This window comes from Nicotiana tomentosiformis, chromosome 2 (assembly GCF_000390325.3).
Source record: "Nicotiana tomentosiformis chromosome 2, ASM39032v3, whole genome shotgun sequence".
Classification (NCBI taxonomy): domain Eukaryota; kingdom Viridiplantae; phylum Streptophyta; class Magnoliopsida; order Solanales; family Solanaceae; genus Nicotiana; species Nicotiana tomentosiformis.
The window spans coordinates 102,310,281-102,330,785 of record NC_090813.1 but is presented as its reverse complement, the minus strand read 5'-3'; the positions used below and the strand labels follow the sequence as shown (position 1 = coordinate 102,330,785).

General features: G+C 37.0%; 2 protein-coding genes across 4 annotated transcripts; one reads left to right on the top strand and one right to left on the bottom strand.

Moving 5' to 3' along the window:
* Nucleotides 1-224: 224 nt before the first annotated feature.
* LOC104093619 (nodulation receptor kinase-like) lies at nucleotides 225-7,543 on the top strand. 3 transcript variants are annotated; one of them, XM_009599388.4, is made up of 14 exons: nucleotides 225-354; nucleotides 428-600; nucleotides 1,455-2,453; nucleotides 2,559-2,709; nucleotides 2,879-2,950; nucleotides 3,064-3,132; nucleotides 3,331-3,402; nucleotides 3,568-3,746; nucleotides 4,349-4,572; nucleotides 5,104-5,230; nucleotides 5,316-5,384; nucleotides 5,667-5,856; nucleotides 6,162-6,294; nucleotides 7,004-7,543. In XM_009599388.4, exons 2-14 carry the CDS (start codon nucleotides 510-512, stop codon nucleotides 7,337-7,339), a joined length of 2,712 nt encoding a protein of 903 aa, XP_009597683.1. In that variant the 5' UTR covers nucleotides 225-354; nucleotides 428-509; the 3' UTR covers nucleotides 7,340-7,543. The 3 variants fall into 3 exon arrangements, with proteins under 3 accessions (XP_009597683.1, XP_018625434.1, XP_033511348.1); XM_018769918.3 differs by having other exon boundaries at nucleotides 261-600; nucleotides 1,458-2,453; XM_033655457.2 differs by having other exon boundaries at nucleotides 261-600.
* A 2,591-nt stretch (nucleotides 7,544-10,134) lies between these two features.
* LOC104093620 (probable cytosolic oligopeptidase A) lies at nucleotides 10,135-19,785 on the bottom strand. The gene is made up of 16 exons (XM_009599390.3): nucleotides 19,300-19,785; nucleotides 19,020-19,187; nucleotides 17,990-18,113; nucleotides 17,349-17,425; nucleotides 16,772-16,915; nucleotides 16,445-16,675; nucleotides 16,233-16,323; nucleotides 15,731-15,852; nucleotides 14,993-15,100; nucleotides 14,653-14,898; nucleotides 13,232-13,377; nucleotides 11,941-12,058; nucleotides 11,040-11,231; nucleotides 10,715-10,780; nucleotides 10,538-10,609; nucleotides 10,135-10,420 (listed from the first exon to the last, which is right to left on the bottom strand). The coding sequence occupies exons 1-16, from the start codon at nucleotides 19,756-19,758 to the stop codon at nucleotides 10,334-10,336; spliced, it is 2,451 nt and encodes an 816-aa protein (XP_009597685.1). The 5' UTR covers nucleotides 19,759-19,785; the 3' UTR covers nucleotides 10,135-10,333.
* Between the last annotated feature and the right edge of the window lie 720 nt (nucleotides 19,786-20,505).

Here is a 20,505-nt window from a genome sequence, read left to right as displayed (position 1 = left end):
AGGCAAAAAGAGTAAAATAAGAGAAGGCTCATTACCTTGATGTTTCGCTGCAGGTAAGTGACAAAAAGAGAGACGAATTAGAAAAGATGATTGATGAATGGTTGTTCCGCCCCATTATTATATTACCTATTTGTGCTATCATTAAAAAAATTATTGTCCCACCAGACCAGAACAACGACCATAACTATTAGTTTAGTCATAATTTCATAAGCAACATAATATTAGTGACGATATCTTGTATTAATTTTTAGTTCAGTTTTTATTATCTAACCTTCCCTAGCAATACTTCAAGAATAGCAACCATTGAAAATCAAAACAGACATCCAGTTTGCTTTCTGCCTTTCTTGCTCCCTGGTACCTTTTTTTTTTTTTGTCAGTTCTTCAAACTAAAATTACGAAAATTTATGAGTGAAATTGAATTCTGCAGATAACCAAAGTTAAATGAGATAGACAAGGTCAGATTTTGAGTTGGATGACCTAATGGGGCAATTTTCTTCCATGAGAAGAGAATGATGGAAGTGGTGAATTGCTGGAATACAAGGTTGGTCAACTGTGGTATCATCTTTCTGCTCCTGTTTGTTCAATCTGCCTTTGCACAAGGTTAGTCCACATAATCATTCTCAATGATCTACTTAGTTTGAAAAGGAATATATAAATGTTACTTATTGTCGTGATATCACTAAGACAATTGCTCCGTTCTCTTTTTTGAATGATATTGATCATTATCCTGTTTATTTCTATAATGTTGCTGAATTTCCTCAATAACACTAAAGTTTGAGGCAATCAATTTTACCTTCATTCCTATTTTACCCATTTAATGAATCAAAGCACAAGTCTAGCCCAAAATTTGCCTGAACTATTCCAGTTGTCCTCCCATGGGGAACAAAAAGATGAACCCTACAGCAAATAACACAGAGTGTTTTGTATTATATCGAACTATCATAATTTAAGTTGTGTTTGACTAAGTCCGCAGTAAACATATGAAAGCCCAAACAATAAATAACTTTTTTTGTCAGATGTGGTGACTTCACTAAATGCAATCCTATATAAACTAAAACATTCACAACATAAAGACACTGACAAAGCTGGATCTGCCTGATCAATTACCTCAACTATCATTTAAGCTGTGTTTGACTGCTCGAAAAATAGAATAAAATGCAAGACTGCAAAATTCCAGGGCTATAAACCTACTGAAACTGTATAAGCAGATAGGACTTGATCAAGGAAAAAGGTTGTAAGAAGACTGGGCAAAATAAACTTACCTGCATTACCAAACACCATAAGATCAAGCACTAGGCACAGACGGATTATTACAAGTGCAAGCAGTAACTGGCTATTTGTAGTATATATATATGATGTTTAAGCTGATGAAAAACAATCTCGCCATAGTATGCAGATATGTCTTATTTTTCGTCTACTTAAATCTAACTTCTAGATTTCAATGCAATCTTGAGCAGTATTTCTAAGCATACAGTGTTGTGCTCCTGCAAACTTTACTGAGCCAAGTACCAACTTAAGTTGGATTTCAGATGAAACTTGGTTCCCTGAAAACCAAAGTTGTATTATAAGGACAGCGCACAAGAATACACCCTATGAACGAGCTCGATTTTTTAGCTCAGACATTGGTCGTAAGTGGTGTTACAACTTGCCAACCAGGATTGATCAAGACTATCTAGTAAGAGGTACATTTCTTTCTGGCAATCAAGAGAAGGCAATCCCACACAGTTCTTTTGTTGTTTTGATTGGTGTCACACCATTAGCCACAGTGAAGTCATCTGATGAACTTAGGGTTGAGGGAATTTTTCGAGCTACTAGAAACTATACCAACTTCTGCCTGTTGAACAAGAAAGGAAAACCTTACCTTTCTAAGGTTGAACTCAGACCAATAAATCCAGATTATCTGAAGAGGGAGCCTTCCGAAGTACTCAAACTTGTACATAGAGTAGATTCTGGAAACAAGGGTGCCGAAATCAGGTACCCCTATGACCAGTATGATAGGATTTGGAGACCAGCCTCAAATCTGGATTCAGAAGTTGCTCATATCCAGCCATCCATTGTTAAGCAGGCCAATGCAGAAGCACACCGTTTATTACCTCCTTCGTTGGTGTTACAAACAGCCCTGACCCATCCGGGGAGATTGGAATTCCTGCATGAAGACCTTGACACTGGATACTATACCTACTATCTCGTCCTGTACTTTTTTGAGCCCAATGACTCAGTTCAAGCTGGAGAAAGGGTTTTTCATGTATACATCAACAATGAAAAGAGACTCGAGGTTGATATACTGGCTAGTGGTTCCAGATACCTGGATGTAGTTCTGAAGTTCAGAGCAAACAGGGCGGTTAATCTGACTATGATTAAGGCCTCAAATTTATCGCAACTGGGACCAATTTGTAATGCTTATGAGATTTTAAAGACTCTGCCTCGAGTTAAAGAAACAGCCATAGAAGAAGGTAATTTTAGTCAAAGAATGTAGTAGTAGCAGAATAAATGCATATGTAGAATTGTAGAAAAACATTTCAGAGACTACATTTATCATTTCTCTCTCTATGTTTCAGTTGACATAATGGTGAATATGAAGATGGAATTATTGCAACACAACCAAAACAATGAAATATTAAGAAGTTGGTCAGGAGACCCTTGTCTTCCTCTTCCATGGCGCGGTCTAACTTGTGATCGAGTTAATGGTACTTCAGTCATCACTCAGATGTAAGTTATTCCCTCTCTATTCAGAGATTCGAAGTTGTTAGGTTTATTTGAACATTATCAAGTAATATATCTGCCATTGTGTCAACCTTATATGGTATCATTGTCTGTGTATTTGAGATGGATGGATTACACTTCTGGTTGCTTAATCATTTCCTACTCCCTATCACAGGAATCTCTCCTTGGGCGGCCTTAGTGGACCAAGCCCTCCTAGCATCCAAAAACTGATGCACCTAAGAAAACTGTATGTCCAAGCCGTTGTTATCAAGACAACTATTTCATCTGATTGATTCTCTTTCCAAGTAATTTGCAGTCTGTTATAGGTTTACTAAGCAATCAAGTTATTTGCAAAGGCAGGGATATGAGCAATGATGGCTCCAGTGGCACAATCACACTCTTTCCATCATCCTCCACATTTTCTGCAAGGTAAATCTTCTATGTTGGACTCCACATAACATAATCGTGAAACATGAACAAGTTAAATGATATCATACAGAGGATTAAGCTCTGAAGGATTACCAAAAGCAGTACAAAAAGTTATAAAAAACATATCATGCTTCATGTGTTTCGATGAAAAATATGATGTGATACCAATATCTTCTTTTCCTTGTCCCTTCCCTCCAGAAACTTCAGCAGGAGCCTTCACCTCAGCAACAAGCTTTCTAAAAGCATCAAGGAATCTAATAGCACCACAGTGTATGAGACTTTGCCTTGTCTTCAGGAAAAAAATGAATGTTCTATGCCTTTATCCTGTTAAATTATTCCCAGTGCAGGGGAAGGAGCAAAAGGATAGGAGGATCAGATAGCTGACAAAGAAAGTGAAATGAGCCTAATTTCCTTTTTTTCATCTTTGCATTTCAGCAAGGGAATGGCTAATGGTAAACAAAATACAAGTTCAGCACATAAACTTGTGATAGGTGCAGCTGTAGGTGCATCTCTACTAGTGATCCTCGCAATAGTTATCTCTATTGTTTGCCTCTACAAAAGACGAGTAATAGCAGGGCCAAGATTTAGTATGAGAAGTTACTCAGTGACAAAGAGTAAGTACACTCTCAGCACACCAAAAATAATCCTGCATGCCTAATGCATGATAATATATATTTCTGAATGCCGTAAGAAACTTATCCTATTCTTTAGGCACATATTTTCGACCATGACAATCCATTCTTCTTTCTATTTTGTGTACTAAATAATAAGACGCCATGCACGAGTCGTTTTGATCCTCTTGAAGGATAATCTAGAGTTCACATCAACATACTCATAAAAAAAAATAATCTTTGCCTCCACTTAAATAGATTGTTTAGCCTACAACTTTGTTTTGCACAGAGACATCATTTGAGAAATTATGTTATCAATTTGTCGTTTCGCACATCATTGAGAAAGCATAGACAATAGAGTGAAGAGATATGTAATCTAGAAAGTCATAATTTAAGTGCTTGTCTTTCTTGAAATAAGCTTAAGATAGGACCCAACAAAATAGAATCATAAAACTTTCACCATAAAACAGAAACTGTAACTATATCATCTGTTGCAAGCGAGCTTTACAGACAAGCATTCTAGCTATTTGAAAGAGTTATATTCTGTAAGATCTGGTACTTTTCCACTATGAGAGAACATGCTCGAAGTTTTCTTTCAAATACAGATGCAGTTTATTCAGTACCAAGCACAGATACTACCTTGAAGTCAATATCCATCAGGAATTTCACTTTGGAATACATAGAAGCTGTTACACAGAACTACAAAACTTTGATAGGTGAAGGTGGTTTTGGATCTGTTTACCGTGGTACCTTGACTGATGGTGAAGAAGTGGCTGTAAAGGTCCGGTCAGCCACTTCGACTCAGGGAACTCGAGAATTCAATAATGAGGTATCAGTCTAGAGCATTTTTAGACCAATTTTCTCCTAACTGTGACATCTGCATTAAACCAATAAAATAGATGCTAACTAAAATGTGAAGAAAACATCACCACAATGTCGGAGCAATCAACCTTCTATCTACTATTACTGTTCACATAGGAAACCAAACTAACTACATGCTCAAAATAATACTTTGTCTCACAAAATCCCATGATTCTCTTCATAATTACTCCCCGCAAACATTCCTAACCTCTGAAATATTCTGAATAATGTACTGGACAAGAAACAGTGTTATTAAGCAAAAATTAACCAATTATTTCAAGCTTTTGCAGCCATGCCCTTAACTTGATGTTCTCACATGTCTACTAAATGATAATTATCAGATTTTTAGATTTATCACTTCCTCCTCCTGATTTGTCTTGCACTCTTCAGGAGCCATCTTCTACAATAAGTGCATCTTATCCACGTATATGTAGTTAAGCCATGCATAACAAATAACACAGCTTGCAAACTAACCTTGTACTATCAATTTGTATTACAGCTGACCCTTCTCTCAGCTATTACGCATGAGAACCTGATCCCTCTTCTTGGCTACTGCTGCGAGAATGACCAACAAATTCTGGTTTATCCCTTTATGTCAAATGGCTCCCTACAGGATCGGTTATATGGTACTTCACATAAAAACAAATTCCTACTTCCTCTTCAACATAAGAACCAGCACTAATTTCTTGCTTTTTCACTCATCTTGCTTAGGAGCAGCGGCAAAAAGGAAGACTCTAGACTGGCCAGCCAGACTTTCCATTGCTTTAGGTGCAGCAAGAGGCAAGTACGCAAGGCTCTGCTATTGATACAGCTCTTCTGTGAAATAAACAATATCTTTGTACTTAAGCATGCATTAAATAAATAAAACTTGTTTACCTCAGAGAAATAGCTTCAGGGCATATCCTGAATCTAATACAGCATAACAGTCAAATCATTCCCTGTGACTTATCATATCATCACAAGGCACATTTGTAACAGAAAATACTAAAGTTCTTCATTTTCAATATGTTATATCCCCCTCCTTTTGCAATGAATGAAACAAGAAAGTTTGAACATCTTCAGGTTTGATGTATCTTCACACTTTCTCGGAGCGCTGTCTGATCCATAGGGATGTCAAATCAAGTAACATACTTCTAGATCAAAGCATGTGCGCCAAGGTTGCTGATTTTGGATTTTCAAAATATGCATCTCAAGAAGGGGATAGTGGTACATCCTTAGAAGTAAGGGGAACAGCTGGGTACCTGGACCCAGAGTAAGTATAAACTCTTCTAGGTTGAATTGTCATTAGGAAATTAGAACAAAAGGTTTGTTTCTAAGACAGGGCCTAATGCATGGTTCTGCCACCTTAATATGGATTATCGTTATTTGAATCATCGCCATGAGAATCTACTGGGAGGTTCTGAATTCTCACTAAATGCATAAACAAAGAACCCAAGATATCATCAATACATCTGTTGAATAATTCACCTTTGTTATGAATTCACCAAAACACAAAATGGTTCAAAAATCTTCTGGGAAATCCAGCTCATGACCTCTTCATGAATTCCTTTTGCATAGGTACTACTCAACCCAACATCTATCAGCAAAAAGTGACGTCTTCAGCTTTGGAGTTGTCCTACTGGAAATCTTAACAGGTCGAGAGCCTCTCAACATAAGCAGGCCAAGAAATGAGTGGAGCTTGGTTGAATGGGTAAGAGTCAACTTAGCAAGCTTTTCTTTAGATTCTCCAGATACAACTTGCTACTAACTGAATCCTATTGAAAGCATGAGTGCCAAGATGAAAAAAGTTCTCTAACATTTTTTTCCAATGAACTAAATGGTCACCTAGACACTAGATAGAGAGCAACCACCATATGGAAAATGGTGAATCCAATAACCGACTTAAACTAAGAGTTGGAACAAAAACCTGTACCCCCAAAGCAGAAATCACATTTTCAGGCTTTAATAAGACCTCCAAATCATGTAGAAGCAACCTTACTGTCAGAACCATACTCCCCTCTATTGAAGCACAAAATTGGAATTATAGTAAAGTCAGTTCACACTCAATCAAGGAAACTTCATGTGACCTGAAGATTCACGAACCAGAACCGTAAGTCTCTTCTTATTAATTATATTGCAGCAAACTGCAGTGCAATGAAAAAGACCGAAAAGCTAATGCGAATGTATGAATAGCCTAGCCTCAACTACACCTGTCACGTGTGGGGAAGCTCAACTTTTCTTTTAAACACACAAAGAGCACCTTAAATATTTAATTCTTTAATTATTATTTTTGACGTGGTAATTTGGAGCTACTCAGGTGATAAACTTATGTTGATTGCTTAACTACTTAGCCCTATATATACTTAATTGCTTTGCAAATTTACATTTAATCACACGCAAGTATCCACTTTGATGTACAGGCGAAACCTCTAATAAGAAACTCAAGAGTTGAAGAAATTGTGGATCCAGCTATCAAGGGAGGGTATCATGGTGAGGCACTGTGGAGAGTGGTAGAGGTGGCCTTGGCATGCACAGAGACATACTCCACTTACCGACCATGCATGGCGGACATCATAAGAGAGCTTGAGGATGCATTGATAATAGAAAACAATGCATCAGAATACTTGAAGTCCCTGGACAGCTTTGGAGGATCAAATCGTTTCTCTATAGAAAGGTCCATTATCCTACCACCCATTAAATCTCAAATAGAACCATCAAGTCTCCTCTCAAACCCAGCTCCTCCACAACCAAGATAATAATTCTAGTGGATTGGATAAATTGACTGCAATCGGTAACATATTTCTCTGAAAAGTTCCTGGATAATTTTTGGCAAATTACTCCTCAAATTCCATTAACTTAAAATGTCATTATTTGTACATTTGGTAGAGAAGATTTTATAATGTAATAGATCTTCCTAATAAATGCCCTTTAGTTGGAATTGTCAATTTCCACTTCTCTTCCACTCTGAGCATGGCTTAGAACAAACTGCAAACAAGCATATATTGTACTTGCATATAAAGAAGTTCATAATTATTTCTTTTACCAATATAGGGAGGAAACAACTTTTCAACAGCGGAAGCGGAACAATTGTTAAGAAATGCAAGATCAAGAGTTAGAAACACTCTAAACTTGACGAACCATCAAAAGCAATTACCATGGCTGCTTTTTAGTCCAATAATACATTTGATAGAAATGGAAGACCTTTCCACGTTAAGGCAGAAGTAAATATGTTACCGGTGTATGACAAAGAAGACACATGAGATAAAACATATTCAAAATAAGAGTTGCTCAGCCCCATCATTTGAGCCGGTTTAAATTCGGGAAGATACAAACAATTTTAAGAAATTAGAGGCTTAAAACAGAGTTAAAGAGGGAATGAAAGGTGACATAAGAGAAGGCGCATGCCCGGGAAGGAGCAAATATTTGCGTGTGTGTGTGTGTGTGTGTATAAACTCTAGCAGCCAATGTCCTTCATCAATAAACTGAGAATCCAGAGAATAATTGATGGTGAATGGGTTGCATGCTTTTTCACTCTAGTGTGTGAGTTTTTCTCGTTTACATCCTGGTAGAGTGGTAAAATGAAAACAATTACTACTGGAAAGAGATTCAGATTATTGTAAAAAATAAGCAGCAAACACTAGGACTAAAATGAAAAAACAAAAAGGAATACGAGAAGCAAGATGGCATATTATGTTTTATATAAGCTGAATAAGAGAAGGTGAAACGAAAGGAAAAAAAGAAAAAGTTCAGGACCAGCAGATTAAGGTTGTCTACAAATTTACAATCATATAATAAAAGCTAAGAGATTCAGATCCTTAAGTAGAATCAATAGCAACCTTTGTTTTAACCACATTGATTTTGTTTTTATTAAGACGTCGAATTGCTATTTCCACCTGTTTGCTAAAGGATTTGCATTGAACTAAACTGGAAGTAGCTTACAGTAAAGAGAATTAAGTAGAATCGGAGTGCAAATCAGACATTGAACAGAGCTTGGACTTCAAAGCAGTGCCAAACAAAACTCCAATGTATTCAAAGCTTCTCATTCAGCAAAAATCTATATACTTCTCGTCGTGGCCTCTGTAGAACGAAAATGGCGACAGCAAGAAGAGGAGATGTATAAAATAAAAAGAAAACAAGGAGGGAGAGAGAAAATACCGAATTGTGGAGAAATGGAGAAGATGTGAGATATTTTATTCTTCTTCACATTTCACTAAAGCAACAGAGGATTGACTACACGATTCACACGGAGCTGAGCCTGACAGTCTGTGAACCTCAGCCCGCCTTGTTGATTCGCTTCTCTTTTGCTATTTTCTTTTTCACACTTTTTTTGTTTTGTTTGGTGATTCTAAAATTTCTCTTTCCTCTTCTTTTCTGTTTACTTTAGCATCGATTAACTTTGACGACCGCTAATAACAGTATGATGAATAAATTCAACTCTTAAATTCTAGATGATCTTTAACATGTTAATTTACATTAATAAAAAAATGTTAAAGAAAACAAAAAAAAATCAATGTAAGAAAGGAAAAAAGGAAAATTTTGCTTTACGCATACGTATGTATATCAAAGCTAATTCCAAGCGTATAAACATATCATTTAACATTGAGAATAAAAAGAAGACGATTGAAGTATGTATATCAAAGCTAATTCCAACCGTATAAACATAAACTTAGACATGTAGTAATAAACTTGTTTTAACCAGCAATTTTCTGTTAATATTAAAGACAATCAGTCCAACCTTTCTATCATTTTATTGACTTGTAGTAGATCTGCGGAGAGAAAACTAACAAAGTAGTAATAGTTATATTGTCAATGTTATAACTTATTAGAGACTCCAAGCCCTATTTATAGCCTTTTTGGCCAAGCTTCTTTTTGGGTCAAAAGTATTTTTTTTGCCAAAAGTGCTTTTGGCCAAAAATTGAAGTGTTTGGCCAAGCTTTTCTAAGGAAAAAAAAGTGTTTTTGAGAGTAGCTTCTCTCCAAAAGCACTTTCTTAAGAAGCACTTTTGAGAAAAATACACTAAGAAGCAGTTTTCAAAAGTTTGGCCAAACACTAAATACTGCTCAAAAGTGCTTTTCAAATTAATTAGTCAAACACAAATCGATTCTCTTTTTGAAAAATGCTTTTGAAAAAAATAAACTTGGCCAAACTGGCTATTAATTACATAAACTAAATGCCATATCCCCCACCGCATACCCAACTTTCCATCATTTACCCAGACTTGCGTCTTGCGTAACCTTTGACACTTAAAAAAGCACTCTCAATCTGTAAGAAAACTTTTGCAGAATTAGCCGGGCATTTGGTTCAAATCATTCAACTCAAAAGGTAATCAATTCCACTCCTACTTAGGCAATTTTGATAAAACAGAACTACATTGAAATTACTTGGCGAACCTTTTCCTGGAGGAGAATAGGTAAACATCATCTACGGATTACATGTTAACATTAACCAAACAAAGCCTTTCCACCGGCACGACAACAACAACAACAACAACATCAACCCAGTGCATTACTATTTGTCATATTGATCAAAATCGCATAAAGGGGATGAGTAATGGAGACGGGGAAGAACCAAGAACTTCATTTATAACCAGTAAATCAGATACTATTAATCCATATTATCCGATCCTCAGTACCAAAGCCCGTTCTGAATGAAATAATATATCAAGCCTACATCTAATGGCGTGAAAGCATGCAAATGCTTCTAATGGCCTTTAAATGTCCATTAAGATTGCACAAGATTTTAAAATGATCTCATGCAGAGGCGGTAGCTGAGAGTAGGCCGTTATGCCTAAGCAGCGGTTCTGGAGAAGGTTCCCGACCTCTAAATTGCACAAAAACCTGAATATGCATCCAAAAATCGTTAAAGAGTCGTGGCAAAATATTAGCAGTGTGTAAATCAGACAAGAAATGAATGAGCAAACATAATAAGAAGACATTGACATGTTTAACCCCTACCTCCAAAGGAGCCTTTCCACCTCCAAGAGCAAGAACGGTCTCCCTGAATCTGTGGCCTGTTTCTTTCACAGCCTACTCAAAGTTAAAGCCACTATTAGTTGAACTGTGATATTCATTAAAATGACAGCTATAAGACTAAAGACTACTCAATCAAAAGTAAACTTTCTCAAACTTTACCTTCTCATTCTCTAGCCCAGCATCCTCGAATGCAGAGAAAGCGTCTGCAGACAAAACCTCTGCCCACTACAAAAATTGGAAAATAATTTTGCACTTAGATGTGGTTAAAGGCAAGTCTTAAATTGCAATCTAACACATTTTTATTTTTATAAGAAAACCTAAAACATATTTTCTTCCCGAGAAATCATTTTTCATAGAAAAGAAAGATTTGAAAAGACATAACTCCCTCTTTTAACCCCACAATATTTATACATAAGACTCACAGTAAATACAAGTAACTGGAAAAATATAGGAGCTAAGAACCACTAAAAGATAGGAGAAGCACCTTGTAACTGTAGTATCCAGCAGCATATCCACCCGCAAAAATGTGACTGAAACTGCAAAGGAACTTATCCTCTGGGAGTGGAGGAAGCACTTGGGTTCTCTTAGAGACCCGCCGGTCAACACAATAGATTGATTCTGAGCCACCCGGAACATATTTTGCATGTAACTCAAGATCAACAGTTGCAAATCTCAACTACAAGAACAATTTTATGGCCGCGGTAAGCATTTCCACAGCACCACAAGTCATGGCATTAACGTCATTAATGATTAGAAAATAGAAGAAAAGATCCGTGGAACAAATTACTCCCTTGGACAATCTAGATGTCTAAAAATAAATCACAGAACGCAAAGGAAACGATCCAACAGAAGACCGTTTGGGCAAACACAGCCACTGTTGTCTGAATTAGTATGACCGAAAAAATCCGTTTAGTGGTTATTACTCTTTTCAGAATATTTTTGGAAAACCTACTACTGGCACAACTTGATTGTTGAATTAGACCTCTGAAGACAAACCATGAATAACCATACAACCCACAAAATGTCAAGTTAGAATATGTTAAACGAGTTGTTTCCAATTCCTGAAGACCTGATTTAGAAAGTTGGAGTTCCTCCAAGTACACAGAGAAAGGCCAACAATATGTATCTTAGCTATAGTACACTGAAAAAACCTTGGAAATGAACCAGCAAAACAGTATATGTCAAATGCATTTTCTGGAGAGATTAATGTAACCGACAAGGAGTTTTAGGGGGAAAAAATAATACGATTCCTACCTCAAAACATGACGAATTTGGAATATAGTTTGTTGGTTAATACTAAAGGGTGGAAAGAAAGATGTATCAAGAGATTATTATTAGAAAAAGTAAAGAGGACCCAGAAAAAGAGAAAAGTGGGCAGTGCTCACCTGCCGAAGGCTTAAGGTACCTGCACGAAAAGTCCTAGCAGTAAGAAGCTTCTTGTATATGTCTTCTGGGAGACTCTCTCCAGTTTCATGATGCTTAGCAATACCCATCAGAGTATCCCTGCAACAGCCATCAAGAAAATGAGTAATCAACAGACGACTGATCCAAAGGAAAGAAACACGGATATCTTCAACTATATCGCCACTCTAGCAGACTCATATCCTTTTGAGGCGCTGTATATTACAGCATGATGCAACATCTGAGGCAGAAACTAAAATTCTACAAACTCAGAGAAAGATAGCATTCAAAGCCAGGGTAGGCATAATTAAGTTAGTTCCATGAAAATTACAAGTTGATGATAAGTTACAGGTTATCTATTATCTATGGGCAGGAGTGAGAAGAAAATATTTCATGATTATATGAAGAGTAAAATTTCGGTCACATCACATATGGTTTTAGAAATGGGCAAGGACAAGGAACTTATATAGAATGATTAACTAATACAATTTGCATAAAAATACAATGTCTTGAGCGAGTGGAGCATCAGTTGTCAGTACTAATAAGTTAACATAAAGTGAGACATGCGAAAGCACTAATTAGACCCACGTAACAATTATACGAAGAGTCTGATAGAATTATCAACAAGTCATTGCAAAAAGGATAGACAAATAAGTTGTTTATCAAGAAAGAAAGAAAGAAAGAAAGAGAGGACAACAAATAGAAAACGTCTTCTGTCCGGAGACAGACAGAACCTGCTGAAGGAAAAATCAATATAACAAGCTGTTCCGAATCTCTGCCTGCTCCCAACTTCATTTATTGAAAGATCTCAAGTACAACAAAATGAAAAAAATGGTACTCCCTCCGTTTCAATTTATGTGAACCAATTTGACTGGGCATGGAGTTTAAGAAAATAGAGAAGACTTTTGAACTTGTGGTGTAAAATGAAGCACATATATTTTGTGTGGCTAAAAATCGTTGCATAAATTATTTTCAAATATAGAAAGAGGTCATTCTTTTTTGCACAGACTAAAAAGGAAATAGGTTCACATAAATTGAAACGGAGGGAGTATTAAAGATGCCCAACTAAAATAAACTTTTAAGAATATAAAAATGTCTCTTTTTACAACAGAGCAATTTGTTGATTTAAAGCTTGAAAGACAGGGGTCCTCTGGAAATAGCTTCAAAGAAATGTTTTGTCCTCCGCTATGGTTTTGAAAACCAAAGTGGCGAACTAACTTGGTAATGCAACCAATACCAAACGTTTAAAGTATCATTGCTAAGACATCATTGTACCTGTGATAGCACCAATTTTCCATGAATTGTGATGGTAATTCCACAGCATCCCATTCTACGCCCCTTATACCAGCAACCAAACCCTCATCCTGCTTAGTGAGCATATGCTGAAGGGCGTGTCCAAATTCATGGAAGACGGTCTCAACCTACAAAAGCAGGCACGTAATCAACACCAAAAACACACCTAATGATAACTTAGATCTGAAAAAAGTGTTTGATCTTATACTACCATAAATTTTCGTGAGCCTATAAATAGAACCCTGATTTGAAGCATCATAAAATATCTCATAAACAAGCTAACGAAGAAGTCAAGAGCGCATAAGATTTTACTGTTAGTCGAGAACTTGAACAAGAGGAGGATCACTCATGTCAGCAAGTGCTATATGTGGAGATGTTTGGAAGAATATGTGGGTCAACTCTTACTACATTCTTAGGCAGCTATGCGCTTGCGAGGGAGATTCTGAATTGGTTCAGAATACAGTGCGTCATGCCAAGCACAGTGAAAGAAGCACCGTAATCTATGTTACCATCTTAAAAAAAAAAAAAAGCACCGTAATCTGAGCTTTGAGAAGAAGAAAGAGAAGACCGAGACATGGGATGTTGCCCTACTAATTTTTATGCGGATAATATGGAAAGAGAGAAATAGGAGAATGTTTGAAGAGTTGAGAAGTATTTTCTGTGTGTGAAGGGTAGCCTCGCGCTTCTAGTTTCTTTTTGGTGTACCCATGAGGTTCCGGTTTGTATAGATGATTGGATGACTAGTTAGAGAACTGAGAACCATAATTCAGCCTAGGCCTCTTTATCCATTTGTATACTACTTGTACATGGGGGATTTCCCCAGCATTAATAAAATCGTTTACATTAACAAAAGAAATTTCCAAAACTAAAAAGTAGTTAAAACATCTGCTGTTCATCATCATAGAGTAGAAGACGTAACAATCTATTTTCCACTTAATGTTTCCTGTCACCACTAGCTTTTCCAAACTAAGGGGATATTGTTCCTTACTGCTCACAGAAACATCCAAGCCTACATTATACATTTGCATACCCTTCTGAAATCCTTTCCTTCTACTCTTCAGACAATAACTCTTTCTTTCAATATGACAGTCCTCTTCTTCATTCCCGCATTTTGCTTAAAGCCCGATTTTGTTTATTTACACTTGTTGATTGGAAAAATCAACACCAAAAGTCCTCCCTTCGTCTTCTTTCTCCTCCCCTACTCATGTCTCTCCTTCCAAGCCCACCACACACCACCCAAAAGAAAATTATTAGAAACACCTACTATGATGCAAAGCCTAAAGAGTAGGAGATTAGCCAAGGCTGATGCCATACAATGCAGCACCATACCTTACTGAGTTATTAGTCCAACCATTTCGGAACACCATGAATTGAAGGTACCTAGAATCAAAATACATGCTTACCTCGCGGAATGTCATTAGGCTGGGTTTATCCCCAACTGGTGGCATTTGATTACAAACCATGTGGGCAACAGGCAATCTAGCAGAGGCACCGTCTAGTGATAATACACGGCTTCGGCTAACAACTTCATCCATCCATGCACCTCCACGTTTCTCAGACGGACGAGAGTATGGATCAAAATAAAAGTAGGCAATGGGACTTCCAGAGGAATCATTCACGCGGTAAAACCGCACATCGTTGTTCCAAACCTAGAAATCACATACACATTCATGAACATTATTTGCCACTCCATACAGGAGCAGGAAGAGAGGTAAAAGAAAAGGCAAGTGAACAAAATCTTACCGGAGCTAATCCATCAGCAGGCTCAACATTGATACCAAACAGCATATTTACAAGGCTGAAAAGACCATCCATAACCCTAGGCAATGAAAAGTATGGGCGTAGTTCTTCCTGTAAATAAGCAGCCTATGAACTTAGAGCTGTACAAACAAGTATCAAGAGGAAGTTCTATAATGTCTAGATTTATAGAATGCACAAGGCAGTGGCCCACTAACAAATAAGGGACAAATTATAAGACTTTACTTACTTACTGACCAAACAACAAAAAATTAAAGGAACTTACATTAATATTAACAAAGGAAGTATTAAAAAAATTGCAGCTAAAAACAACAACAATACAAGTGTATAGTAACTACAGAATGAGGCTAAAATCTATATTCTACTTAGCAAGATATTCATGGTCTCCAACTCTTAACTAAGGGTATCATTGCTATCATGTTCAACTAAGTTTGTCTGGTTTTTTTTTTTGGGGGGATAAGGATTTTGAACCCAGTTAGGTATAAAGTTTTGTTTAAGAAAGGACGATCAGGAAGCATAAAGCTTCTAAAATACTCGTCAGACTATCAGAAAATAAAAGGACATCATAAGAAAGGCAATTCAAGAAATTTATAAAAAAAATCACATCCGTCCATGCACACAGTAAGCTGTGTTAAAGGGTATTGTTTCCAATCAACACAGAAACAATGGGGGGGGGGGGGGGGGAGAGAGAGAGAGAGAGAGAGAGAGAGAGTGAGAACCCACCTCGTTTAGCTCATACTTAGATTCACGAAGCCTCTCACTCCAGAAAGTAATATCCCAATGGTTCAAATCATCAGCTTCTGGAGCACCTTGACTTTTACAAAACTCTTTCAGGTCTTCCAAATCTACAAAGATCAAGGGAAAAGCTTGTGAACTCAAAAAACTGCCAGCTAAGAGAGGTCAACCAGTTGATTTGATTGCATTAAGGAAAGAAGAGAAAGAAGAAAAGTGATTCATATCAAAAGCACAAAGAACAAGGTGGTTAGGTGGTATCATCTTGTTTTCAAGACAGGTAAAACAAGAAAAGAAGAAGCAACCTGTTTATAAAGATCTATCACCTATCAGAACTTGTCTATTTTACCTCATGTCTACCAACTGAAGACTAAAAAGGAAAGCTCGGAACTGATAGAGCCAAATATTAAAAAACAAAAAGATTAAAACTGATAACAAAGGCCGAGTTTACTTTACATCTCAAATACCATTGAGATGATTTTGCAGGCCCTACCTTTGACTGCAGGATCCCAAGAAGCACTGCGAAGCTTTTCTAAAAGCTCTTCAGCTTTATCAACAGTGGCCATTTTCATTGCCATGCTTACCTATATACATAAACAATTTTAATCTTCAAAAAGGAAAAGAAATTTAAAAAACATAGATGGCCTTTTTTTGGGGACAAAAAAACATAGATGGTATTGTGAGTTCGAAAGTAAAAATGTATACCTCAGCATAGTTATTGTATCCAAGGAGCTTAGCCTTTTCCAACCTAAGCTTAAGAATTTGGTCAATTATCCCAGTGTTATCAAGGTCTCCATCAGAAGCACGGTTTATATACACACGGTAAACCTCCTCTCTTAGAGTTCTATTCTTTGCATGTTGCATGACAGACATATAACTTGGCGCATCCAATGTGATTATCCATGGCCCATCTTCTGCAGTAGCTTTTTCATGCCCCTGTTATCGGTTATGGGCAGCAAAAAGCGCATAAGAGAAAAGGTAACTAATGATAATTCAATTGTCAAACATACACGAAGAGAGCTTCCGTATTACCTTAGACACTGCTGTCTGTGCAGCTAAACCAAGAGAGGTGGCAGGCAATCCCTCAATATCTTTCTTATCAATTATTAATTTTTCGAACTTCTTGGTGGCATCCAAAACATTCTCCCCAAATTTCTGAGATAGCTTTGCTAATTCCTGCAAAAGGAAGATAAGGTCAAAAGCAAGATAGTGAATTGAAAATTCAGCCTTAGCTGCACAACAACGGTCTGACTGTTTTGCACCTTGCTCTCCCCTCCCTTGGCAGGCGAAGTACTAACCCAACCACCCGAAAAAGAAGATAAGGTCAAACCCAAGAGTTTTGCACCTTTTTCTCCTCTCCCTTGGCAGGCGAGGTACCGACCCACCACCCAAAAAAGAAGAAACCAGAGAAAATAGAAAAACAGCCACAACATAATCAGAGGGCTGTATAAGTAACTTCGAACATATATCTAAAATCCATGACCTGTAGATAGATTCCTCCACTTCCAGTCCATTAAATTTTTCCACTTGTTAACAGTACATTTTAGAAGAGACATTTCCGGAGTATAGAACAATGAGAAAGCTAGGCTCAACAAGACACAATAGATACCTGTTCAATCTTGTTAAATTGCTCTCTTTTATCATCCTCAAGAGCGATACCACTTAGTACAGCCTCCTTTATTTGCGCTGCACGAGCAGGAAGAAGAGTGTGAGACGATGATCTAAAACATTAGTTTGCGGTTGACAAAAATACACTCATGGGAATGACCTCAAAAGAAGGTAAGAAGTTAGTTGATACTCTTAAACAGTAAAAATATGGTTTCCCTTTTTTGGGGATGGGAGTTGGGAATCTTCTTTTTCTTTTTCTTGTGCGCGGGGAACGGTTCATGTTTAATGGAATCCTGTGACCAATAGGAACAACTACAGCAAATTCTAACACATATAAATGCACGGCGATAACAGAAACTTCACCCATGGTGACTCTCTTCTTCGTCATGGATGTTGGGAAGAAATTATTGTACATACAAGATAATAATGTACAGTTCTCAACTTCACCAGATGAACAATAACCTTGGCAGATTCAGCACAACTACCAAAAAATTGGCAGACAGACCTCGTGATACATTACAAGAATATTAAAACTAAAATTTAGAGTCATAGACAGACAGCTAATGGAAGTAAATAGATTTTCATGCTAAAAGACACCTCCCAAATTTCGACAGATTAAAGGAAAGATTTTCATGAACTTACAGTCAACTATTCGTTTACGAGCATCACTCAAAGACTCCCAATCAGGAGACTCCCGTATGGCTTTGAATGCATTATAGATTGGCTTGCTCTGACCCAATTTAAGCGAAAAAGCAACTTTTTCCGGCTACACGAAAAGAAAATAATATTTATGCTGCACAGGAGGAGAGTAGTAGTATACGTAAGCAATAAGAAAAAAGGAACATGTGTATCCTGAAGTGAGACAAATTTCTAGCATCAAACATTGTACATAAAAAGATTTATAGTTGGTTAAATCATGGAGAAAGTGTGGCGTCCTACTGAAGATATCATCATCTATCCAGCAAACAATTCTGGTTAGTATTCCTTGCAGTTTAAATAAAGGGATTAAAACTCTTCTCTGCTTTTTTTTTTATGGAGCCAGAGGTGCAAGGCAAAATCTATAATACAAATTAGTAAAATTTAACAGCTTGTTTTGATGGTTGTTACCTGTTGTGTTTTGTCGTATTGTTACTATGTTTGTTTTGATTGTTTATGTAACGATGAAAAGTTCCATATATATCATTATATGTAATGACCGATTTGGTGGAGCGTCTTACCTTTTTTTCTCACCTTGCCCTTACTTATTACGTGTTAAATAATCCTATTTTACACGTACCCTACCTTTTTATATAATAATTTTATCTTGTATCCTATTATTTCTTTGTAATATTGTAGCTTATTCATCAAAACAATATACAACAACAACAACAACAAGTCCAGTGATATCCTATTATTTCGGGAGGTTAATGCGTACGCAAACCTTATCCCTACCTAACGAAGGTAGAGAGGCTGTTAGTACAATGAAATACAATACATTATGAACCATATACAACAACCATCCAAACAAGCTGTAAATCTACAGAGACAAGACTAAAGCTATAAATTTAACATGTAAAAGGAAAAAGACCATCTTGAGTTGATTGAATGAAAAGGACACTATCTTTACACTCTATAGACACAAAAAGAAATTAAAGATCATAGTCCAAAAGAAGTAGGCCCTTAAATAACGAACCTGAACTTCTTCAATAGCGGAACGAAGATCGGGATTATCTTTAACAGACTTGAGATGATTCACGACACCCCAAACAACCGTCAATCTATCAACAATCTTCTCCAACGGCTCCACCAGCTTCGGCCAGGTGGGCTCCACCGTCTTCTCCAAAGCTTCTAAATCCTCATCCTGCACGCAATTCACAAAAACAAAACAAAAAAACACAAATTTAACGCGCCATATTACTAATTCCCACGCGCTTTCTTTCGGATCCAAAAGAGAGAAAAAGAAAGAAACATACGACTTGTTTGAGCAAAGCACGAATTCCGGGACGAACGTGCTTGGCCTCGATTGAATCGAAGGGTGGGAAATAAAAGTCCTTCAAAAGAGGATTGTCATCGGAAGTAGCAGTCGTCATTTTAGTAGGATGATCGGAAATTGATCCCGGCGCGGGACAAAATGATCGGACGGCGATGGGTTTGCGACGGTGATGAGGAGAAGGGAGTGTTGACTTGGGGAGAGTGTGAAGACAGAGAGAGAAAGAGGAGGACCAAAGGGGACAAGAACGGCACTGAAGTATATTTTTGGTTAATGGACGGCGAAAAGAAGAAGGGGGTTTTAAGCAAAAGTGAGCTGAACGAGATAAGGAAAAGCGAGTCGCCATTAGCATAAGAATAAGAATAATAATAATAAGGGACGGAGTAGGAGTAGAGCCGTACTGGGCTCGGCTTCGTTGTGACCCTATCCTACTATACTTCATCTCTTTTTTCCGTTTCCTTTTTGTCCAAGTTTGAATAACGTTAAAACTCTGGTACTTGTATAGACCCATGATAAACAGATGTGATAGATTAATATCTACAGATATCTAGCCTATTACTTTAAGGCTTGCTTGATTGTTGGGAAGTACTCGTTTCCAGAATTAAACTGCCTTATTTTCTATTTTACATTATCAGATAATTGTACTATTTACTTTCTTAATGTCAGAAATTTTTTCCTACTCTTTCTTCATTATTCAATTATAAAAAGGTTCTTTGAAATATACTGTACTTCTAACAATATTTGAATTACTCAAAAACTCAACTTTACCTATATTTTTGGACCTATTTTCATTTAAACTTAAGTTCATGCTGATTTGAGTCCCAACTTAAATACCACTTCGATCTTCTGTCCAACTTCTTTTAAACATAGGGAAGGAGGTAATCTTAAACATGTCTTGAAGGTGAGACATGAGAGGAAACTTATAGGTGCCAAAAATATGTTAGGAATGTGGTGATATCATTGTTTGTCTTAAAAGAGAGAAAAAAAGAGTTAACTTATAAGTTGTTCAAGGCACTCCTCTCGTTTTGATGCGGGATAATAGTCACGGTACCATAATTCTCCGTCCCAAAAACAATATTAAGTTAGCTTTGAAATACAGATCTATCTAAATTCTGATGTGAACTCAGACTAGATTACTTTTCATTCACAGTCGAGGTAGTAACATAATTTCATGGGTTTGTTGCAAGTC